Source organism: Molothrus ater, chromosome 6, assembly GCF_012460135.2.
Source record: "Molothrus ater isolate BHLD 08-10-18 breed brown headed cowbird chromosome 6, BPBGC_Mater_1.1, whole genome shotgun sequence".
Lineage (NCBI taxonomy): Eukaryota > Metazoa > Chordata > Aves > Passeriformes > Icteridae > Molothrus > Molothrus ater.
The window spans coordinates 28,206,359-28,231,810 of NC_050483.2; the positions used below are offsets into that span (position 1 = coordinate 28,206,359).

The following is a 25,452-nucleotide window of genomic DNA, read 5'->3' on the forward strand; positions in this document are numbered from 1 at the left end:
TAACTGGTTTTGGCCGACCTCCAAAGACAGCTTTCCATGTTAAACTGATGTGGGAGGAAGCTCTTAGTGCAATAGAAACCCACAGCTATAGAGAAACACTTGCACACGTTCGACTTGTCTCTCCTTGCAGGCTCTGCCTTCAGCCAGCTCTCTGCTGTAACCCAGTAAGGCAATCCCTGTGAACAAAGATGTACCTGCATCTATGGACCCGTGTGCTTATGCACAGGTGTAGATACACCACAGGTTCTCAGACAGCATCATTTTTCATGCAAATCTTCTTTTCAGCTGCATGACTTGATAGTCTTCAGCCTCTTCTCACATCAGATTGGGTTTCACTTTTTATATTTATCCTTGTGTCCATGAGGTCTGACATCAGAATTCTTTGCCACACAAGTACAGCCTGATGATACTCATCATGAGCAGTGTCACAGTAGCACCAGATTGATTAGAGAACTATGTGCAGCCAAGAAAAGTGGACTTAGAAATAGATGAACTCTTTGCAATTCAAAGTTATCTGCTAAGTGGCACTGATACTAATGCATGTTGGATATATTTTTTTAATCTGGATGAAAGCAACCTGCAAAGAAGGTATCCTTAATTGCTTTGTACAGATGCTAAAACTGTTACAAATAATCTGCTCTGGGTCATGATGTAAATCATAGGCAAATCCAGCACGTAGATCTCCTGATCCATTAAACAGAGTTAGGTTTTACATGAACATAACATCTGCACAAACTGTCACAGCTTCTGCAGAGTCAGTGGTAGACAAGTGAGTTTTTCTTGGTTCAGAGACAAGGCAGTGGGACAAAACTAAGGCTATTCTTTCCCCTATGCCTATTAATCCCATGAGTGTTCCCTAGTTCGTATGAGGAGCAGATAATGACCAGCACAGAAATGGTGAAGTTCACAGGTCAGAGAATAGCAGGGAGGTGAATTCCAGCTCTCAGCCAGTCTAAGGGGTTTTCTACAAACATTGCTCATTTGTCCATCCCTTCTGTGGAAAAACCCACAGGATGATCTCTGAGAAGGTGCAAGCCTTTGAAGAGTTTCTTCCTGATCTTTTGCTCAGAAATGAGAGAATTTACCCATCATGGAACAGCCTGTAAATCCCTTATGGCAGATCCTTAGGAATTCTCAGGCATCCAGAGATGCTTGTATTTCCCAACACCGCTTGTATGGGTGCCTTGTGCAGCTGCTGTGTTCTTCACTCCAGAGCACTGCCCATATTAATAGCACTAGTCTTGGTACATTCTTTATTAGTTTGCAGCATGGAAAGATCTATTCAATCCTTTGGGAAATGTTTGATGGATTAAGCAATGAAAAATGATCAGGCAAATGAAAGCAATGAAAAATGATCAGGGAGAAAACTATTAGAAAGCAAAGGAATTAGTTGTAGCTATAGGATGCTGATTGATAGTTGTATATTTCTGACCACATCTGCCAGAGAAACATATAACCTTCCATTTTTCATAGGCCTTTCCAGAACGGTGGTGACTGCAAAATGGTCTGGAAACACTTTTCTGGAGATAAACAATGGAAATGATCTAACATTAAAAATAACTCTAAAGGCAAAAAAAAAAAAAAAAAAGAAACCACTTTGAAACAAAGGAAGGGTGGAGTAAGCAACCCTTTTGGAGAGACTTATACTCTGTTTTGTGCTGCTTACAGAACCAGAAATGTCAATGAAGGTTGTGTCAGAAATCTGTAATCCATATGCCTATAGCTGTTATGTACAGTGTTCTGAATGTTATAGAAATTAGGGATCCTGTTACAGCATCCCTAGTACAACCCATTACAAAATTTACAGCAGCTAAAATTAATTTTGCAGTAATTTATCTTTTTGCCATTGTTTCAGCATGTGCTGTGACATGAAAAGACAAGGTTTTGTTACAAAAAATATTTTAACCACAAAAAGATATTTTGCAGTAGAACAAGTGTTCCAAAGATTTAATTCACTATTGAGCATTACAAAAATCATAGGAAAAACAGTTTCACTGTGGTAACAAGAGAATTAAGTACAGGTAGCTAAAGTAATTTGAGACTTGGACTACATTTTGAATTTTTTCGCAGTTAGCTTGTAGCAATGCAACTAAATACTTTCTTGTAAATCTTTAAATGACATATGACGGAAAACAAGCAAAGCATTTTAGAATTTTTTAAAGTCAAAGCTTCAGGTGTAATTTTGAAAGCTCTAGATTGAAAAGCCTCTTTATTCATAACTATTACTTCTACTGACATCAGGAAAAGTGTACCTATCTCTGCTTTTCTTTTAATACAGAAAGTGCCTAGGATCTGAATCTTAAAAGTAAAGAGTTCAGAACTTATAATTATCCAGCTTTTCACTGGCCTCCCTTCTGCCTTACTTCTTAGAACTCATCTAAACAACACATACATTCTCAAAAATACTTCTTTGTGATGGGCAGGCCTGGTAGGAGCTTCTGTCAGATGCTATTCTCACTATCTAATTTCATCTCCTTGTTCTGTGTACCTCATCATATCACAAATTTTGAGACAAGTGATTAAATTGTCAGATTTCCTCATAAATACAACAGAGAAATTATGAGGGACTGTGTTTAATGGAGTGATGGATGAATATCAGCTCCAGGCTAGAAATGTTTAGAAGGAAGAGGACTGATGTCTCCAGAAAATCCATCAAATCCAATTAGCTAGAATGACCTTCAAAGAAATTCAGTAGGAAGTGGCCACACACTCTGCATCTGTGGCCTTGTGTAGTCTTAGGAAAAGGAGAGATTACTGAAAGCTTGTATTTTAAAGTAACTCCTCATCTTTTCCCCACCAATGAGATAGCAATGGCTGTTGTGTGTGTGACCCATCTTTCTTTCTAACACTCTCTATAAAATAGAATGGAAAGAAGTGAGCTGAGAATTAGTCAGTCTTTGAGTGTACAAACCTGAACACCTGTGAATCTGAATCTGAATCCATCAGTAGCAGAGCTGAGGAAAAAGACAGAAGTCCTCGATGTGCATGTACTGTTACAAATGAATTAAGACTATTTGAAGGTCAAGTGAAAGTTAGTTAACCTGCCTTACCTGCTGCAGAGTTTTTAAGAAAAGGAAACAAGGTTACATCCAAAATGCATATGTTTCTTTCTTTCCTCACTCTTACATCGCTCTTAGGATATGTAATGGCGGTCCTAAAATCCACAGAAGGTTAAAAGGGATAAACTGGAGAACAGAAAATAACTGAAATCAGTTCTGAGAACTGAACCCATTTCTGAGCATAAAAGGCCTTGTTTGAGGGAGAGAAAAATATAATAAGAGTAGTATGAAGCATGGACCATAAAAAGGGGTCTTCCAAGGACAAAATGGGTGTTTAGGGGAGCCTGTGGACCTAAGTCTGCCAGACTACCTTGTGAACCTAGATGGGCCTGGTGGTGTTATTTGTAATAAAATGAAGGTAAGGAGAGTTGATGCTTCTGCTGAAGACAACTGTGATATGGTTTCTCATACATGCTAGGGGATTACTTGATACAGTTCTATTTTCAGTGCTGTACCTCTGGCAAGGCTTACTGGTTGTGGGATGTAAGCAGGGCCTGGCAAATTCCCTCCTGGATGGTGCTAACTTCACCAGATGAAGTGCTCATGAGCTGGATGACTCACACTACCGCATTTCTTCACTATTACACAACTTGCTTTTTTCCCACAGTTAGGTTTTCTTCCACATTTTTTTCTGCGATTTTTTTTTCCCTTTCAGTAAAAGCGCCTGCCTTTATCATGATTTCACCCTGAAACAGGCCAGGGAATTCAGTAATGCAGCCTGGCAGGGTGTCAAAAGTCCATTTTCTCAAGAGGAACAGGAAAAAGGTAATAATGGTTTGAGGAACTGGAAAACAAATGCGTCCTATGTAGACTACAATTGGTTCATCTAAGCGAACAAAAACAATGAGCTCCGAGCGCTGAGGAACAGCGCAAGGCTCCCAGCAGGGCCAAAAATAGACCGGCCGAGAATCCCTCCATTTTTGAGCGCGGAGCGGCCGGAGGCGCTGCGGGGCGGCGGGCGGGACCGCGGGCTCCCGGCGCCCCCCGCAGGGCTCCGGGCGCTTCACCGCCACCGCACCCGGCAGAATTTTAGGTCCTACCGGCAGCGGAGCGAGAAGACTTATGGTCAAGCAATAGATACGTGCAAATATTCTGGCATTCACACGCTCTTACGGCTCTTTTAGCAGCATAATTAGAAGGGGAAATACCGACACCGCGAGAAAGAAGAAGGCATGTATCCTTCATAAGGTAGTCATGTTTATGTTATATTTTGGAAACTGCTCAGGTACTAATTAGACTCAATGATACTGACCAGTCTGTAGTCTGGGACTGAACTGTCTAGGCTCACTCCATGAATCACGCTTCCCTTGTCTTTCAAAAGCTTCAGCTGTACAGTGAACTGTACAGTGCCTTGATGCATGACCAAGCCCACTAATTAGGACCACCAATGTGAGAAAGACAATAATGTTAAGAGCTAACACAAATTATTTCTGGATTGTAAAGGCAGAGTTCTTGACATGGCTTCTACCCTGTAAGAGTCTGTGGCTGTCTGTGGATCTGGTGCTGCCAGTACTGAGAGATAGCATCACAATAAAAGCATGATGTGTCTCTCTGCCCACACTTAACTAAAAGATCAAAACAGACTTAGGTCTATTTTCATGTAAGTATGAGGAAATCTCCTTCTCGTTGCCTTATGAAATATAGAATGGATACAGTATCATATCTGAGCTTAGTCACCAAGCATAGAGTAGACACTGTAAGGGGAAATCAAGACAGAAAATTTTCCAGTAGTCATCCACTTTTTAAAAGAGGTTCCTCTAACTAGTTATGCTAAGGATTTTAACTGGGATTGTAAATAAAAGGAAACAGCAGGCAAAAGTCACCTGTTATCTTAAGACAATGTGTCAAAAACCAATTACAACAACAAATGAGAGAAGAGAAGGCTGGGGGTGGACCTTATTTGCAGCCTTCTAGTACATAAAGGGGGCTCCAGGAGAGCTGCAGAGGGTCAATTGGCAAGGGCAAGTAGTGATAGGACAATGGCTTTAAACTGACAAAGGGTATGTCTAGATTAGATATTAAGAAGAAATTCTTTAGTAGGAATTTCCTAGGAAGGTGAGGGTGGTAAGGCAGGTTGAATCTTAAAAGTTGCTCAGAACAGGTTGCTCAGGAAAGTTGTGGCTGCTCCATCCCTGGAAGTGTTCAGCACCAGGTTGGATGGGGCCCTGGATCATCTGGTCTAGTGAAAGATGTCCCTACCCTTGGGACAGGGGACAGGAGGGTTGGAACAAGACGGGGGGGGGGGGGGGGTTGAAACAAGAGTATCTTTAAAGTCTCTTCCAACCCAAGCCATTATATAATTCTATGATAATTACTACTGCACTGACCTAGTTGGTCTTATTTTAGATTGAGGTTTATTATTCTGAATAGTAAGTTAACTCAGTAAATACAAATTAGGGGGAAAAAGACATCAGCCTCAATCAACAGAATGATTACGCTGCTCCAAATGAAAAGGTTATCTATTCTATGTCCATAACTTTATAATGGCATATTTAGCAGAGTGATGATTTGGGTATAAGGCTATGATTTGCATGTGAATGCTGTTATCTAATGAATGTTGTGTCTTTGTATGTTTAGAAATGAAGTTTGCATCTGTATGGTTTGAACTCAGATGCTCCATTTTTTGTGTTGTCTTTCTGAAACTATTCAAGGGTGGCTTTGGTGATCTGAAAACTGTCCCAGAGGTTTTGTTTGACAAACTTAAAACCTAAACAAAATACCTTGTTTTCCTTCATGGTTTTGTTATTTCAAACAAAATCTCATTTGCCCTCACAAACAAAGAGACTTGGTCATTGCATGGGCAGGAGGCCTTGAATGGGAGACGAGGTGCTGGAGGCAGTACAGAGTGCTCTGAGTGAGTGCTGCACCATGTGCTGGCCATGACACTGCAGGGTAGTCTGCTGCTGCTTTATTTTTCACGTGAAACATGAAAAGAAAGATCAAGGCTATCAGCACCTATAAAGATTTCAGAAACCTGAAAAGTTTTCCTGTAGTGTCTCTCCTAAGCTGTGGTGAGAGCATTTGCATTGCGCTAATCACAGTTCTGCAAATAAGTTAAATATTTTTTCCACACATTTGTGAAACTGTGGCACAATGTTGCCAGTGTGGCAGCATGGTTCTGATATTCCCTTACAGGAACAGCAACTCAGTCTATGACTAATCGAACAAGAGCTGTGTGTGTGGCTTGGTTTGAGTTAATACAGTGTGCAAATGTTAATCATTACTAAGTCAAAGTTAACCATTATTTCTGTTAGGCATATATCTTCTAGTGCAGACAGAAATCTTACTTGAAAGTGTTCCTTTGTTATATTTTTCTTAGAGGGATGCAGACATATGAATGATTCATGTTGCATGTGAAATTATGCTGTGACCTATAATAATAGCCATTGCTCTATTTTGTTATGAAACCAGATCCAAACTAAATTTAAAATCCAAGTCTGTCTGTAAAATCTACTGCAAGCTTCCAGATTTTGGCCCAGAATTCCCACTCGCCAGTGTTTTTATCTTTTATTTTTCCAGGTCATCTGTTTTATGGAGAAAGAACACATAGCCATCTGGGAGATTAGCATATATATTTTATGAAGCAGGGTAGAGCTCTCTCTTTACTGACTCAGATGCTCAAGACCCAGATTTGCAGCCTGCCTCCTAGCTAGCACAGCACAGTTCATAAAGCTTCTGTTGCCAGTGGCTTACCCCTGTCCCCCTCATCAAGTCAAGAACAAACCTACACTAAAGTGATGTTGGAAAAGCAGTACTGTTCTAAAGTGGGGGAAAAAACCCAGTCCAGCTTTACAGTCATGTAGAGAGGCAATTTTTAATGATAGAAAAATCCATTCGTCAGTAAAGCTTACATTGTTTGAGTAGAAATTATCAGCACTTGATCAAACAAATCTGGCTACTGGAGTGAGACTCATCTCCAGAGTAGTATATATGGGGATATAGTCATGGGACAGATCTGTGGTATATCCTCTGAAATGTATAAAAGCCAAATGAGAGTGCTGTGTTAATTTAATATGCAATATAAATTACCACAGGATGTAAAAGGAGTGAGCTGCAATAAGATGTGCCAAGGGGCATCTCCTTAATCTTTTATACTTTCTAACTGTGCTGGTAGAGACGTGCTGTCATTGCAGCTATAGTTGGAATTGCAGTATGTTTCTAGTACTGCAGTGTAGTTGGATGGTGCCCAAAGTATTTCCTTTTTGTCTGGACATTCCTGTAGGGGGATACAATATAAGAAAATAGGAGTAGTATAGAAAGTAATCTTACCCCTTAAGGAGTTGCAGCTGAGCCAATTATTAGAGATTTGGAACAGGCCTGACTTTACCAGGCCACAGCTGTAGCCAATCAGAAGAGTGTTATAAAAGAGTGGATTGGTTGGTTGAGGGGAAACTGGAGTCAATTAGCTACTGTGAGAAGAAGGAAGAATCAGTCCTTAGAGGAGTTGCCTACAAGAAACATCGGGGAGGTATGAAACTCTAGCAACATGGACCTTTGCAATATAATGACAATAGAACTCTTGCAATATATGACAACACATTCCTCTTCATTTTGTTTTTAATACTATTCTGGTTTTTATCCTTTGTGGAACACAGATACTGGGAGCCTAGGCTTCCAACATTTTGATATCCAGTTAGATTTTTAACTACGTACTGCCAAGTTTAGTAAGTTATAGAGCTGCTAAGTCCAGTGGTAGTGTGCACAAGCCTCTAGGAAACACAGGACAAAAGCCAAGATCATAATCCTAAATTTGTATTAATAATGATACTGAATAAGCAGAATGCTTTCTATTGCTTCTTAAAACAAAAACTGGGAATAGTCTGGCCTTTCTGTTAACCATCTAATAATTTGTTGGTACTTTTAAAATGTAGCTGAAGAAATTAGTCTGAATTCAAAGCTTTGGTTCAAAGTTCTCAGTTTGAAGAAAGTTTGAACTAAATTCAGAGTATCATCTGCATTTTGCAGGTTATTCTTTTTTTGAAACACATTATAGCAAATCCATGTCCAAACTTTAAGAAGCACAGTGTGTATTCAAACACAGACATTAGGAACTGGATCTGTTATATCTAGAATCTAATTCCCATTATTCAGATCTGCTGAATAATAGTGGGAACAGATACAGTCTTACTAGAAAATGCATAAGAAAAAGCTTTCAATGTAGTGTTTGGGCTATATGTTCGTCAGAAAGGCATGCACCATTTCAAAAATCTGTCTGTATCTTGCCAATGCTAAAATGTCATCTTTCAAAGGCTGCATGTGGATAGTCTTTAACCTTCTTTTCATCTACCATTTGCCAGTTACTGGAATATGAATTTAACATTTACTGACAGTTCTATTTACCTTGATGTTACGAACAGCCTACCCAATTTGGCCAGATCTTTTAATTCAGAAACCAGTCTCTGACGTGGCTGGTAAAAGATGCCAAGAGAAGTCTACAAGAGTGGGAAAAGCTTATGATGGCTCTTCAGAGTATTTCCCTGGACACTCCAGGCCACTACAAATGGCTTCCTGAGCAGTCACACCACTTCTGTAGAAACAAACATATTGTCATGGGAAATAAGAAAAGAAAAAAAAAAGGTGGTATCTTTTGAGAAGTAAAGCTGTGTACTTTGATATCAAGGCATTCCACAAGATGGCAGGGTTCTGTCTTGGCAGGTCACTACAGCAGGCAACCTGAGCCTCCATAGTAGCAAATTTTTTCCTGTCATAGTCTTCACCATCAGTAATATAGCTTTCTACTTTAAACCTATCAGTGCTTTATAGCAGTGATCAAAATAAGTGGCAAACAGCTGAAAGATAGGAGGCCTCTGTTTTTTTATGTCTCACATTTTTTTATATTACAATATGTCAAGTGCTGTATTAATGTAAAGCATTGTAATTTCTCACCTGAATTTTTTTCTGCATAAAATTAGACAGAAAATTATTGCATGCAACTGCAATTACTTTAAGTAGGAGCATCAATAGCAGTCTTTCACATTCCCTCTCAGTAATCTATTATTTGAATTCCAAAACTATGAATACAGCTATTTGTTACCCATTGTCTTCATGATCAAGACAAGGTAACTGAAAGATGGGATGTTCCTGAAAAAGCTAGGGGGATGTCCCTTTCACCTGCCCTGCTTCCTTGTGCTGGCTTTAATGTCTGTGTGTACAGTCCTAATGCAAGTCAGATCAACCTAAAAAGCTGATTGAAAACTAGCTGCTTTTACTCAGAGGCTTAGCTTTCAGCCAGATGAATGAGCTGAAATGACTCCACAGCCACGCAGTCGCTACTGTTGCAATCAGGAAAGCAGGTCAAGTATGTGACAAGGGGCAGGAAAGTCCTTTCAGCAACAGAAAATAGTATTGGATAAGCTTACACTAATTGTGAAAACACACCCTTAAGTAACAAAGGAATAAGTGGAGAGGATGCATCCTCAGTTCTGCCCTCGCTGACAAGAGGCAGTGGAGAGAGAGGAGAAAACCTAAGGCTCAGTTCTTAGACAAATTCAATTGAAAACTTGTGCTGAAGCATGCCTAGATCTTGCATGCATCACAGTGAAATGTCAGTTCTGACCTCAAGTAGACATGTTTTGGTCTCTATTTGTGAAATATGGGTACTAATAGACCAGCTCTTTCTAGACCATGTCTGTTTAGCTTCTGTGATAAATAAAGGCTCTGAAGTTTGGGGGGAAAAAGAGAGGAAACAGAATAATTGTAGTTCCCAGTAGGGTTCTCTGTGGTACTTGTTACTAAGGTTCAGTTGGGAGGAGGTGTATTCCCAGTGTAAATTTAAGTAAATTCAAATATTTTACAAACAATGATAAGCATAACATGTTCTGAGTTAAATCAAAATCCTTAAGATCTTCATCATTCTATTAAAAGCCTGAACCCTGGGGCTCCCTATAATGGTGCTATAGCATAATGCTAATGCAAGGATAGATAAATAGACAAAACCACAATGCACAAAGTTAAGGAATTAGTAGGAACTGCTCTGTGCATAAACCAAACCAAAGGCCTGACTTGGGGATGGAGAATTTTTTTAAAAATCTGTCTTGCAGAGAAGAATTGTGTAATTGTATTTACTAAATACTAAAGAATAATGAAGCCCTGCATTTTCTGTATAAGTGTGAAGACATCAGGTGTGGTCATGGTACTTGGGCTTCTCATTTGGCATCAATGGGCTTTGTTATGATGAAGCATGAACAGAGAATTTTCATTTCCAGTTTTACCACTGGAATGCAAATGAAGATTAAAAAAAAATGGAGTTAAATGCAAAGAAAATTTCCCAGTAATATCACCAAGTTCAAGCAAATTCCATTGACAAGATCTGGTGTCTCCACAAGCTGTGAAAACCCTGGCAGCTAGGAGAAGGCATTTGGATGTTCAGGACCGAGCAGCTACATGCTGATTGCAAGAGTAAGTAAATTCTGTTAATTTTTAACAAAGGCATTCAGCAGCGATGCTCCCACGATGACCTCCTGCAGAAACCATCTAACACCCGTGCTTAAGTTCGGACGGGTTACGGAAGCCCATGGCCTAACAGATAACAGAGATTCTGTTGGGTTTCCGACCGGTCCCCGCGGGGGGGCAGTGGCGGTCCCGGCGGGGCGGGGGACACCGAGCCCGGGGTCAGCGGGTGCCGGCCCAGATGTGCGCCGCCTCCGCCCGCCACCAGGTGGCGCCCGCCCGCTCCGCCCTCGGGCCGCCCCGCCCTTGACCCGTGTCATGCCCCTTTCCCCAGCCAATGAGACGCGGCGGGGAAGGCGGAGCTCGGAGCGCGCGGCCCAATGGGAAGCGAGAACTGACCATACGGGGGCCAATCGGGGGCACACCGGTGAGTGCGCGACGCCGGGGGCCGGTAGGGGAGGGGCGTGGCCAAGGGGGCGCGGGCCCTCAATCAGGTGAGGGCGGAGCTGACGGGCAGCGGTGGCAGCCAATGGCGGCGCGGGGGCGGGGCCTGCCCTGCCCACCCCTCGCGCCACCGAAGCTGCCAGAGAGTCAGGTGGCTCCGGGATGTGCGGCGGCGGCGGCAGGAGGCGGAGGCGGGCACGGAGGAGGCGGCGGATGGGGGGGATGCAGCGGCTCCTCCACGGCACACGCTGCCTGGCCTCGCCCCTGCCCGCGCTGGGCTGAGGCGGCCCCGCGCCGGGAAGTCCCGGCAGCGGCGGCGGCACCTGGTGCCGGCGGGCGCCGGGCCGCATGAACAATAGGCGGCGGTCCCGGCCCCGCAGCCCCCCGCAGCGCCCGGCTGCCGCGGGCGCCTCCCCCTATGGAGCAGCCTCGCCATGGAGCCCCTCACCGAGCTCAGCCAGGAGGGCGCGGGCGGCGGGGAGCCGCCGGGCGACGGGCCGCTCTGGACCGCTGTCTTCGAATACGAGGCGTGCGGCGAGGACGAGCTGAGCCTGCGGCCGGGGGACGTGGTGCAGGTGCTGTCCCGGGACTCGCACGTGTCCGGCGACGAGGGCTGGTGGACGGGCAAGATCGACCAGCGCGTCGGCATCTTCCCCAGCAACTACGTGAGCAGCGGCGTGCAGGGGGGCGGCCCGGAGCTGCGCGCCCGATACCCGCCGCCCCCCGCCATACAGCGTAAGGGAGCCCGGGCCCGGCCGGGGGGCTTGGCGCGGCCCCTTTGCCGAGAGGGAGGGAGCCAGGGACAGGCCCGGTCCTGCCCCCCTATCGCGGGCTTGGGGTGCGTATGGGAGGGGGGAAGAGACCGGCGGAACTGCCGAGGCTGTGGGCACAGCCGAGGCTCGGCCCTCCCGATGTCCCTGGGGAGGGGCCTGGCCTGGCCCTTCCGTGGGTCCTGTTGGAAGCCGGTGCCGCCGCTGAGGGGGAAGGGAAGGCCCATCCCGGTGGCGAGTGGCCGTGGGAGGCCGCGGGCCCAGCCGGCGGCGGGGTGGGGGGGCCTGCGGTGGCCTTCGGTGGCGAGCGGAGGGGCTGCGGCGTCTCAGGCCCCCGGCCTGGGGCCGCCCCAGCCCCCGGTGTTTTCCCTTCCCTTGCCCACCCGCGGAGGTATTCCTGCTGCTCCAGTGCCCTCCTGCCTTGCCGGCCAGCGCGCCGCTCCCTGGGAGGCAGAGCTTCAGGCTCAGTGTGGTGGCGTTTCGGCGACGCCGGGAGCAGTTTCCCATTGTTAAGACCTGTCTTTCCAGGGGCTGATAAATTTCCATCAAGCAACAAAATCCTGGTGACTGGGCAGTGGTGGAGTCACCAGGGCTCTGGTCATTCTGCCTTAAGAATATTCTTAAAGAAAGGTTGCTGGGAGGGAAGCAGTTGTTTTATGAAGTGTTGATTCACTGCTAATACTTACTTGTTCAGTGTTATCCTACTTACTAACCAAAAGCTTATTATTTCTGACTGAAAAATTTCTAAGTTGACTTGTGTTACCAGGTTCCTCTGCCCTCTTACAAATTCTGTCCTGAAATACCTGTGAGTGAGTTTTATCTGGACCTGCCTGAGGGTCACTTGACTATGTTGTGATGCTGAAGGCACTGAGGGATTGGTTTGTTTCCCTGAATTTCGGTGCAGTTTTGAAGCCTTTGTTGGAGACAGAGAATAGGGCTGTTTCATCTCAACGTTTTTTTAGTCACTATGTACTGTGGAAAGAGAAACAACGTGGAATGACTTTCTAGATGCTGTTTATCTATCACCATTGACAATTCAGGCAAGGATGCTTTTTTTTTTTCAGGGGCAGAGAAAGATCTTCAGACTAGTAGGCTTTTCTAGAAAGTAAAAGAGTGAAAAGATGCTTTGTCCTATCTAGGCCGTATCTCCAAGGAGTACAACTAATAGCTTTTTTTCTTACTTTGTGTTCTTCTTGAAAGCATTTAGGTAAAACTCAGTAATTTGTAGCATTGCCCTTGGGCTTCTGAAAGGACTGGGTGCTGTTCCTTTCTTCCATGCTGCAAGAGCACTGTTAAGTTATTTTTTTCCCTACACACAGAAAAAGTTGTGAATGAATGCTTATTAAGTTTTGCTTTTGAAATACTTAAGAGAATCATTTCTATAGAACCTTTTGAACCCTCAGCTCCCATCCTCTGTGGAGTGTTCAAGTTCAGGCTTTGTAACTGTGGATTGTCCTGTCTTGCTGCCTCTTCTATGGTTTGATGGCTCACCAACAGTTGTGGAGTTCTACTTTGTCCCTTTGTCTTTGCCTTACTCTTCCCATGCCCCTACAGAACTACACTACTTCTCTTCTGTCAAGTCACCGACCATGCATTCATGACAAAGTAGAATTTATTACCCTCCAGAGGTTTTTATAATGCTTAAGGAGTATGGGGCTTCTTTTAAAAAAACAATGCAGTTTGGACAGGGGTTAAAGTTGGTTGCCATTAAGTTGGATTTTCAAGTATTAAAAATATTTTTGAGTATTAAAAATCCTTTGCAAGGAATGCAATCCATTTTTAGAGCTGATGATGTTAGTTTGATAGCTGTTAGGAATAGGAATCACCATCTACTGTTCAATACTTCATAGTCCAATAAGTCCAGTTTTGCAGGAGTGATGCAAAGTGTTGTTCTGGACATGCACCTCAGCAGAGAACCTATTTTTACTGGCTTTTCTAAAGTTTATCTATATATTTAATGAAAATTTGGGAGTACAAGTCCTAGAGATTCTACTTCTACTGAGAGTTGTCCTAGTTTAGCTGGTAATTTTAGCCATCCTTGTAGTGTGCTGGACTTTTGCCTTGGTGAAGATACCATGAATGATAAAAAGCAGACTGTGGTGGCTGTCAGGAGTGGGCCAACTTGAGGGACTCTCATCTGTACTTAAGACTGAATTAAACAATTTAATCATATGGTCTAATAAGGGCTGATTAAACAGCACCTACCTTGCAGTTGTCAACATGGCCACTGGTTCATGGTGTACAGGCTCTATAATTCCTTACCAGCCCACAGAGGAATGAGAGCACTTCAGTTCTTGAATTCTGTACAGTCCTGTACAACACAGCTACCAAATGACACTGGAGTTAGTGTTTGGAAATGTGACAGAAAGCAAGTATTTTGTGTCCTAATGTACCTGTATAACTCAAACTCTGAAAATAAACTAATTCAGCAGAAAATACCTTTTAAAAACCCTAAACAAAACATTTTTTAAAAATCCAGTTTTTTTAATGAATAAGCTACCCATGAGGGTAAGCTGGCCAGTTTGCCTTATAGAAGTATACATTTTCAACCTAAGCGAAGATCGTACTTCCAGATAAAAGCACATTCAATGTCATGCATTGGGTTTCATGTGGAAGCTGAAGTCTCTCGGTTTTACATCCCACCCCTATTAATTTGTGCATCCAGCAGGGATGTGCTTTTTCTGATGGAAAATGGGTGGCGGCACACAAAGTGTTCTACTTTCCAGCCCTTCGCTTTCCTTTGCCCATCTTGTTCTCCTGCCTGCCACCTTACTGTCGCGCTTCTCCCCAAAATCGGGGCGGATGGGGGGAAGGCCGGGGCGCTGCCCGCGGGGCTGTCCCGTCCCGTCCCCGTCCGGTCCCCGCTGCCGCCGGAGCTGTCCCTTCAGCACCTGCGGGCCGGCCGCCGCTCGCTCGGCGCCTCATTGACGTCCTCTTAATCCGTGAAACGCCCGAGCAGAACACCCGCTGTGAGCAGCGCCTGAACGCTGTCTGTCCGGTGGTGTGGGATGCGTGTTTGTTCATTTCAGTTTTTTAACTGACCTTGTTCCTAGAAGCAGGTTAAGTGAGGATTCTAGCAGTGCTGAAATTCTATTGACTGAAGAGATAGGACTCAACATCTGATTTCTTTAGGTCTTTTACTAGTGAGAAATACAAGAGTGACTCTTTGTGTATTCTCAGTGGCAGGATAGTCTCACATGTAGAGTTATTGTCATTACAGTCTTGTTCTAAAATTTCAGTGTTTCCACTCAGAATTTACTCCTTTCATGTTTTCTAGTAATCTCTGTTTCAAGCATTTGAACACCAAGGTTGCTACTGTAGGACTGAAATCTTTGTTGCACAAATCCTTGAAGCTCAGAGTGTTATCCAAAATATGTATTCACAGTAGCAGAAAAATAAATTCTCTTCATCTTCTGGAGTGGAGGAGTCCTTTTCTCCTTCTGGCAGACTTTCTTGGTCAGTTTTCTATCTTGTTTCCTGTTAGTCTTTTGTTCATGGAACACTAGGAAAGGCAGCAAAGGCATCCTTATTAAACTAACTCGTAGGTTTGACTAACTTAAAAAAGTAAGCCAACTTCTAAAAATCATGTTCAGGAAAGGTAGAGCTCAGACAAAATAAAAGCCTACAGCTGTGGACAGAAGAGTTTGTATTAACTCCATACAGTTTTGTGACAAAGTCTTGTACTGTAGACTTATACATTGGAAAGGCATTTGATTGGAATAAGGAGACTACTTTATTGAAGTGGGATCTAACCTGCACCCTTCCATACTTAATTTCCTTTCTGCTAGACAAAACGGGGGAACCATGTCAGATTTGGCATTTCAAATGCAGGAAAATATTAAAAGGCTTGGTGACTTTTTGTTCAAATCTTGCATTATGGTACTGTTCCTTTAAAACTTTTTAAAATGTCATTGACTGTAATTGGTAACCATGCAAATGTCATACAGAGTAGCATCAGTGGTAGCCTTCCACTACTGTAAATTAAGCTGTGTCTACATGTTTTCGATGGTCAGTATGTGGAATTTTATTCTACGTTGGTCAGTGTTAGATGGGTTCTTTTGGCCACCCATATAAACTGTGTTTAGTGTACAGTTGTACAGGATACATTTTCTTATTGCTTTTACTCCAGGTGCAATTTGTGTGCTGAATTGAGACAGCTGCATCTGTAGATTTTTTTGTGTCAGTCTGTTAAGTATAGCTGTCAGTGTATGGGAATAGGAAGTTTTTGTAACGAAAATGCAGTATGCATTAATCAAGAAATGGTTTTCTTATTGCTTGCTCTGTGCACTCAGTATATGGTTTGATCCATCTGTTTGTCACACTGTTGTTGGTTATGTCGGAACTGGTTAACAGATCTCTTGTGGGGAACAAATCTGCAAAGCCTGGAGAGGTGTGGAAGAATTAGTGTGATTTGGGAAGGACTAAAAGATTGTTGTGGCAGTTCAACAAAAGACGTTCAAATAAGGGACAAATGGAGAAGCAGATACGTTTTGTGTTGAGTTTTAGCTATTTTACATTAAGCACTGTATTGTGAATTCAGCAAAGATAAGCTGGTGAGTGTGTTTTTCATTTTCAGAATCCAGTAGTGTAATTGAGAGTTTATCCTTAAGGGGAGTAGGGGCAGGAGCATCAGTAGTAAAAGGGTTTAACTGTGGTAAGAGATGGCTATTCTATTGTTTTACCATTTACAGTGAGTACTTCATGCCAGTTTTATGACATTACAAGGTCTGTTTTACCATACTATTCAGCACTAAAAGGTTGTCAGAAAGGCCCACTGCTTTCCTTTGTATTGTTTTGGTGTGAAAATTGGCCCTTCCTCCAAGGGCAGAGGTGAGTCGGCCAGCATGGACCTTCAGCTGATGTACAGAGTGCATAGTTGCTAAATGCTTACATCTTTCTTTGTCTCTTTCCCTAGTCCTAGAGATCGACTTCTCAGAGCTTGTTCTGGAAGAAATCATTGGCATAGGGGGCTTCGGAAAAGTCTATCGAGCTGTATGGATAGGAGATGAGGTTGCTGTCAAGGCAGCTCGCTATGACCCTGATGAGGACATCAGCCAGACCATTGAGAATGTCCGCCAGGAGGCCAAGCTCTTTGCAATGTTAAAACATCCCAACATCATTGCCCTCAGGGGCGTGTGTTTGAAGGAACCTAACCTTTGCCTGATCATGGAGTTTGCCCGCGGAGGATCGCTCAATAGGGTGCTGTCTGGTAAAAGGATACCTCCTGACATACTGGTGAACTGGGCAGTGCAGATTGCCAGGGGAATGAACTACCTGCACGAGGAAGCAATTGTTCCCATAATTCACCGTGACCTCAAGTCCAGCAACAGTAAGTGCTACACAGTGAACAGTCAGGGTGCTGGGACATGGTTTTGGGGAAAAAAATCATACAAAGAAAAGAGGGGAGTAGTGTTAATTTAGTGAACCACTGTATCCTCTAGTTCAATCCCAGAAGGGTTTATTTTTATGCAGTATGGTGCTAGAGATCACAGGATACATGCAAATGCTTTCAATCTGTAGAAGCAACTTAAATGATAGGATGGAAAAACAACTGTGAATGAACTATGCTTTGCTAGTATATTCATTTAGTGTCTAGGTTTTATTGTTCATATAGTGTCTAGGCGTTTCAACAGACTTCTGTATGTTAGAAAACCTTAGAATAAACTTGAACTTAGAATGTGTATTATTCTTCCTCTTTTTGGAAGAATAACTGCTTCTTTGTAAGGGTAAATGCTCCTAGGCTTTCATTATACTTGCTAGATTTTGCTGTATAGATGAGATGCAAACCTGTTTTCCTTATGGGAGATTTAACCGATCCCAGCAGAATTGGATCTTCTCTTTATCCGTCATAGAGCTGGTGCTGACAGAAACATTAACTCATGTGCATAAAATGTCCTTGTACACTCAGGACTTCAGCTGATATTTACATGGTACAGCTTTACATGGTACAGCTCACCCATTAGAGAGCAAGGGAAACTTTGGTAGTTAGGATTGTGGAAATCATGCTGATTTCAGCTGCTCTATAATACAGCTTTACTGTGTGTTGCTTGGGTGCTGTTCTTGTAATGTGTCTCTTTTCACAAACTTTAACTTCTCAAAGTCAAACACACGCATAGAATATTATTTATGAGTGTGGGAGCAAAGTGCTGCAGTGGTTTAAAGATCATAATTTCCTTTCCCGATGCAGTATGCAGGTGCTTAGCCTTTCTATCTGCTTATCTGTGTCTAGATGGCAAGAGCAAACACAGACCTGCATGTTGGATGTAGTGGTTTAGACTGGTGTGTTAGTATGAACTCATTGTCATCTATGGCTTGAGTTGATAAGAAGCTCTATGAACTGGGTGTCTGGGATGCAGGCATATGTTCCCTTTTGCTTTGAGGGCAGGGACATTAGCAAAGAGGTCTGATAGATGGGAATTTTAATATCTTAAATAGATTCACTAGCATTAACCATTGCAATGCTGTAAATTTCCAGTATCTTCCTATGTTTTTGTGGTCTCAAAGATTGTGGCCATGAATTTACTTAGTTGGTTGTGGAAGAGTAAAAAATGTATTATTAGTTTTTGTTAGTGGAAAAAAGGAACTATAAGAGCATTCAAGTTAGTTTCTACAGTATTGTTCTTATAGTAACAAGTTTCCCATTTTGTTAGAGTAAGGCAATCTTAATGTCAATAAAGATTTCCTGATATCTAAAAGATATCTAAACCCTTCCCTTACAGATGGCAAATATATGGCATGGTAATAAATGTTGTAAAATTAAGAAATAATTTGCTACATGACTTAATGAATGACTGGCTGCATCTGTGAATGAGAAATAATTGCCTTTCAGTGTTGTGCCTTTCCTCCTTACCTAAGAAACTATTTACTTGCTTATTTTGCTAACAGGCCATTAATATTTCCTTGCTAAGTGCTAGTTGAACATTTTTGAGGTTTAGAATTAAGTTATTAAGAAAAGTTATTTCTAAGATAAAAATCTGTTAGCTTCTAGTACTTCACGTTTTATTCAGACCAGAGACTTCTAGTTATAAAAGGGAAAAGCTTCAGCAAGACAACCAGGCCAACCAGAGGGACACCCAGTGCACAGTGTTGCCATCCAGACAGATAGGGATGCTAGAAAACACGTGGATTGTCAACAGCAAGACTAAATGTCTCTTGTCACAAAGAATCAGCAGAGTGTAATTGTGCTGCACTGTTAATGGCCAGTGAGAAGTTGCTACATGTATAATTTCCATCTTTTGGGAGGAAGCAATAGTAAAGAAAGGGGAAGAATGAGTCAGAATGCCTCTGAAAGAATTCAGAGATGTTGTGTGTTTGAAGAGGAAAGATAGAGAATTTACATGGTGGTTGTGACCAAGATAGCATCTGATCTAGTAGAGAAATGATGGGTATTGGAAAATTCCATCCCAGATAAGACTGGAGCAAGCAATATTACATTTGGGAAACTAAATGAATGTAGGAGCTGGTACTGGAGGAAAGAACTTAAGATATTTTAAGGAAAAATTATTGGATTGTTTTTCTCTTTTGAAATTAGATAAATTAGTAGCCTCGGGTATGGGCTTGACACATTGCAACAGCTGTTTATTAAACAAAATGAAGTTCTTAATTCTGTGCTGTGTGGTTGAAGAGACATTTAAAATGTATGCTATTTTAAACATTTGAAATACACATTATTTTCTGAGTGTACCTACAGAGCAAGCATCATAAATATTAGATTATGACAATGGTGGAGCTTTTTTGTGGGGATAAGGGATTGTAGGATGAACAACTTTGAGCTGCCTAAGTCATGTGTTTCTTGATTATTCTGTCACTGCGTTGCTGAAATCCCTTTTCTCTTATATGTAATAAGCATCTTAGAAATTTCTCTGCTCTGTTTCCTGTGAAAAGCTTTTTACTAGTTTTGTAAAGATTACTGGACTGAGTACATTATTGCATCCTGATTAATATATAGCTTGCATTTTGTCTGTTTTTCTGATGAACTGTTTTTTTAATTACCATGGATAATGGAGAGCAGGTTATCTTGTTAGCTTTGTGCTTGTAGAATTACAAGCTTGTAGCATTTCCTTTGCACAAGTTACCACCCGCTAGGTGACAGGCAGTGATGTGTCTGTGGTGAGCAAAGAGATTCTGCTGGCAAGAGCTTGGAAAGGATTCTTGCAGATGCATTTCTTACATGTACTAAACATCTCCAAGTGCTGTAGAGCTGTCATGGCAGCATCAGCTGTATTGATCTATTGATTGCTACTGCCTACGTTAAGTAATAGATTGTGATTCTTGTACATCTCATCTTGCCTTCAGGCACCAGCTGGGATGTACACAGTGCCTCTGAAGCTGCAGGATGAGTTAATCTGGGAGGTAGAGAACAAGATTGGGCAGTTGTTGAGCAAAGAGCAGAGTTGCCTTATTTAAAATCCTTCTTTCTACTAGAATAGGAAAAAAATCAGAGAATGCCTTGTTGTCAGATGTCTGCTTATATTTAGGCAGACACAGAATGCACAAGGACTGTACTTCATGATGAATCTTTTAAGCAGGTCACAGTTACATTTTGAGCATATCTAGTGGGCACCCTAATGCAAGTCTGAGAAATTACCCCATTATATAAGGATTTGGAGAAAGCATCTTTTTTTGATTTAAACTGTTGCAGCTTGGTGGACTCAGTGTGTACCAAACAATGCTCAGAATAGTTGTCAGCATTTCTGGTAGTGTAATAAAGAACATAGGGGTTTGATTACTTTGAGAGATAAGTTCACTTTAGTTCATCTGAACTGAACTTCAGATGATTATTTGAAGATTCCAGGAGATGTCTCTTTCTTGAGATACTCCTCATCAAAAAGCACTCCAAATGCTATCCATCTTTTTTCCAAACAAGATGTTATCCATCTTTTTGGTTAAAAGAAGGAAATTTTTTCTGTTCTATAGTTTTCTAAATTTTTTTTTCTTCTTTACATTTTCATAACTTAACATTTAATGCTAATACATTTAGATTGTAGGAAAAGTGCTTTGTATGTTTAATACCATGTTTGTTTGAGGAAGACTTATTGTAAATCTTGGAGGTTCTGAGGGCTGCCTGTTTTATTGTTTTGGGGATACAATCAGGAAGTGAGTACAGAAAGGTCTTTACAGAATGAATTGTACACCTGTAATTTAGTTTTAGAAATGGTGAAATTATTTTCTTGAGTCTGAGTTCAGCTGGCATTAAGTCTGGTAGACAAGTGTTCCGATGGCATTACCAACTTATATGTCAGTCATATAACTACATGAGAGAAAAAAGGTAATTTATGAAACTATTTGGTTCTGCTGTGTGTGGAGATAAGTATTTCTCTTTCATTTTGGGCATTTGATTTAAGGGATTCAAGTTATTCCATACGAAAATTAATCTTACTAATCTGACAGAATCCTCAGTGGCTGCTGCTGCTTCTCTTCATGTGGTGATATTTCCTTCTTTCCTTCTTCAGTTGCACATTGGTGAGCCATTGAGCCATATGCTGTGGAATCCTTAGTAGGCCTTTCCCAATGTGAAAGCACCTAAATAATCTAAATGCTGAGCTGTAGGAAAAAAAGCAACTAGAAATGCCCACTGACATCAACATGACTGCACTTAGAATAGCTCTTAAGAGTTTCCCTTTCTTTTATCTCTCATCTGTGATTCAAGTCTTATTTCTGGCCAGAGAAAAGTGCCTGGCATATAATGCTTAGGATCAAAAAGAAACAGTCCTGCTGTTGGTTTTAGTGAAGTATTGTAAATAAAGAAATTGGTCCTGTTTGTCTGTCCGTGTTAGATATGCCAGCATTGCTATAGGAATAAAGCCAATTAACTAATACTATGGAGAGCTAACAAAAGCATATTTGATCTTTTTTTTTTTTCTGTCTCAGCAAAACATGTTTGTTATTTGCACTACATTGAAAGATTTTGCTCAAGGTGCCAGTTAGCAAAGTGCTTTTTAAAAGTCATCATGGTTGAGTTCCACAAAGTGGCACAGAAGATTAGCAGCAAAGTGACATTGCCAAGGTCAAAGAAAGAGGAAAGGACAGAGGTCAAAATAAACCCCAGCAATTCTGATTCAGCCAAGTCAGTAGTTTTTCCTTTCAAGTTATTTGAAGTCTTTACCTCTCGTACTTTTTGGATCACCAGTGTAAGCTTGTGATGTCCTGAGATTATTCCAAGTTCTTGCTTTCCGAAAGAATTCCAAACTCTGCTATAGCTTTGCTTAGTTAATGTAGTTAAGCCTTTATCTGTTCGTAAAGATGCCAGTAGAGCTGACTTTCCACCTGGTTTATGGATAGTTGTTCCTAGGACTTACAATATTCCCTGTTTTTTATTTTAATCCAGTCATGGTTGACACTCTTCTGTTGGTCTTTTCAGAGAAGGAACAGTATTTGTAAGCCTCTTCCTCTGTCTGGCAGAGGTGTAGAGGAGAACTCTTACAAGGTCTGCTGAATGTATGTTGGCAGAGCAGTTTGGAACTCCACACAGTTATTATTGCTGCTTCTGGTACTCCAGTGTAATTTGCTGACTAACTCTCCAATGTTGTACCTTCTATCAGAATGGATTTCCTTTGTCAGTGCAATTAAAAGGCTGAGTAATGCTTCATGTAGAATATCGTGAAGCTATTTCAGTGCTATCTGAATGCTTTGCACTGGATGAGTAGTTGGTCTGGCCTTAGTTGGGTAGTCCCTTGGCCTGTAAGAGGAAAGTGGTAAAAAGGTGAAGTTTTATGGCAGGACGGGTGGTGTGAAAGACCGCAGCTGCAAGATGATGGTCACTTGTATTGTAGTTTAAAAAAAATTCCAAATAGCCATAATTTTTTGCTTGTGGTAATATCATGAGGAAATTGATGCCATTAATACTACACATTTTCACTGAAAAGAATGAAAAAAAATATGCAATTAGTGCAGAAGATATAAATTATGCCTGAAAGTGTTGCTAATTTTTAAGATGTTAAAATATCAGGAATTCACAGAAGTAGGGTGACAATTTCTGTGTTGTGCTTGGGTACTTTCCTGGATTTTTTCTTCATTAGCTTTTGTAAATTAGTGCAGCTGTTTTCCTCTCAGAGAGCTTTGACAGATGCTTTCGTGTTGCAGTCTTGTTTTCACGTCTTAGTAGATTTCTGAGAATTCCAAAATTACATACATCTTCTGTAAATAGTTTGTTTTAGTTGAATATAGATTGATATATTCACTCTTAGGTGCAAGTCAAAAATATGACTCTTTATGAAATGTTTGATGTCCACAAGGACACTTTGGTGTCCTCCTGCCCACACTAAGTAGTAAAAAGGCAACTTCAGCAATGGAATCTAATAGACAAGTATGGAAAGACCTCTTGTTTTTAAGAAATTAATTTGTGTCTATTACATTTGAAACCCTAGCTAATATCCTTTTGATGTAATTGAGCCACTGTGCACATTTTTTGCTGGGTTCTCTCTGCTCCTAAGAAAAAATAACTTAGAGTTGTGGTATGAAGCACTTTATTCAAATTGTGCATATGGAAGCGTAGAACAGACCTAAGCATGGTCATGCAGCAAGTGTCTGTAGGCATCCTCTGAATTCACTGTCTGACCATCTGTGACAGAGCTGTGTTCTTCGGAAATTTCTAAGGAGCCAGTTAAGGGTGAGAACAGCTTTGTGCTATCTCTGAGAAGCTAGAATAATTCCTTGATCTCCACTTTTTTTTTTGGGTGTTTCTTCCACATCAATAAACTTAATTTTTATTTTGACTGACTTCTGTCAGCAGCTTCACTTCTGCTTTTTTTATCAAACAATTCCATTCAGAATTTCAACATACCTGAAGCAAACCTGCTCTTGAAGCATCGGACATAAAACACTGTCTTGCTCTTTGAAGTGATGATTCATCACCCAAGATGATTCTTTAATTTTAAGTTACATCCCATCTTGATGACTGCGAGCATTTCCTTATGACAGGACAAGGGAAACCTTAAGCTGTTTGAAAGAATACAGGGCATAGCACATGGTTATAAGTAGCTGCTTTTTGGTATGTGTTTGCTTTCTGATTCTAGAATAGTTTGTTATGTCGGTCGACTTTGATTGCCAAAAGGTTGCCAAAGTTGACTGGAGTGTCTGCTAATTGCTTGTTAATTGTCCCACTGCTAATGGGAAGTCTTCCTCAGACCCGAGCTTTTTGCAGATATGAAAAAGAAATAGTAACAGAACCTCATGCACTGAGAAAACAAACTATTCCAAAGCATAACAATTCAGAATTGTGTTGTTTGGTTTCATCACTGTTTCTTAAGTTCAGAAAGAAGAGCTCTTGCCCACAGAATGGTAGACTGTTGTGTCCCGATCTGTAGATTAGTCATTGTGGTGGTAATGGCAGCTTGGTGCAGCATCACTCTGGATCCTCTTGGGAAGGAAGTAGCCAGAGGACGCACAGCCTTCCTATGAAGTGTTTGTATTACTGCCACACACAGCCCTTCCACTAAGCTTTCTAGAGGTGTTGTTGTATTGCTCACACATTTATTACAACACCATTTTTTATTAAAAACAAAAATACCCTCCCAAAAGAGAAAGCATTATCTTGTGCACATATGGATTTCAAATTGTCTCTGAAATTCTGTATGTGTTTTGAATACTGCGTGTCTTACGTCTGGGATAATTTTACAGCTACAAGCCAAGCTCCCAGTTTTCTGCACATCCATCTCTGATGCGTTGTGAAACAGGTTCCTAGAGTTTGGTTTGGCCATTGAGAAATATTGGGATCTCCTGTTTATATTACAGCTGGAAAAATCTAAATGCAAACATGGCTTCCTCCTTGCCTATGTATAGACTAATTATTAAGATGTGTAGCAAATGATTGTCAGTGTGCCAGCAGCTCCACTTACTAGTAACAGGTCAGTACTTTTACCACTAAGATTTTATTGCAACAATTTCTGTGCTTAAATTGGAGATTCCTGGAAGGTTCTTGGTCTACTAAAAAGAAATGCTACTATGAATAATTGCTGTAAGGATGGTACATACAAGAGTGGTGGGATGTATGTGGACCAGGCCATGTGGTCCACCTATCACAAAAGCATTGCATTTCCTGTTGTTTCTCCTTTATGAGTATGGGCCTATGGAAAGATGTTAGAGAATAGTCTTTAGTTCCTTTTGACTTCGCATTGTTCAAGGATCCTGGGAATAAGAAAAATACGATAACTTTGATTAATAGAACTTTATATGCCCAATTCTGCTTGTTGAAGTGTTGTCAGTCTTGCCTTGGGTTTATTGATTAGCTTTTCCTTTGTTCATGTAATCAGTCACATAATGTGTGGTTTTGATATGATTATGGTTATCTGGTAACCACAGAATATTCCTAATACTTCATCAGGTTATTGTAGTTAGAATCTTTAATCACAGGGTAAGCTGGGTCAAAAAAAATCTGTCAGAAGTGCAGCACATCTAAAAGTCAAGAGCTTTTTGATAGCTCTATTGAAAGTCTTGTGTGGACTTTCATGTACAATAGTGCAGGAATCCACTCTTTCTCAGCAGCTGACAACTTGTTCTGCTCACTTTAAGGTCAAACTTGGCAATATCCAAGAAACTCTTGAGTTTTACTGTTGTCAGATGTAGCTTGGATTTTGCATCTAAATGCCTTTTAACATTTGTTCTGATGAATGAAAATACACCTCTCTACCTTTTAAAAAATATTTTAGGTTGAATGTTATTTTAAAAACCCCATAAAACACCCCAGCTTATGGTGTGGATTGTGCTGCTGCCTGTGAAGTTTTGTCTTTCTTACCTTCTAGATTTTGGAGTACCAGCTTATTCCATGAATGAGTTGGTGTTGGTTTTACTTA

General features: G+C 41.5%; 1 protein-coding gene across 3 annotated transcripts in view; it reads left to right on the forward strand.

Annotated features, from left to right (window-relative positions):
- Positions 1 to 11,060: 11,060 nt before the first annotated feature.
- The window catches only part of MAP3K9 (mitogen-activated protein kinase kinase kinase 9), a 58,289-nt gene continuing 43,897 nt past the window's right edge, over positions 11,061 to 25,452 (forward strand). For all 3 annotated transcript variants that reach the window (XR_004980283.2, XM_036383746.2, XM_036383747.2), the window contains exons 1-2: positions 11,061 to 11,627; positions 16,578 to 16,991. Coding sequence is in view for 2 of the 3 variants with exons in the window: in XM_036383746.2 (XP_036239639.1) it covers positions 11,327 to 11,627; positions 16,578 to 16,991 (715 nt within the window). In the remaining variant the exon portion in view is untranslated. The remainder of the gene's footprint in view (positions 11,628 to 16,577; positions 16,992 to 25,452) is intronic.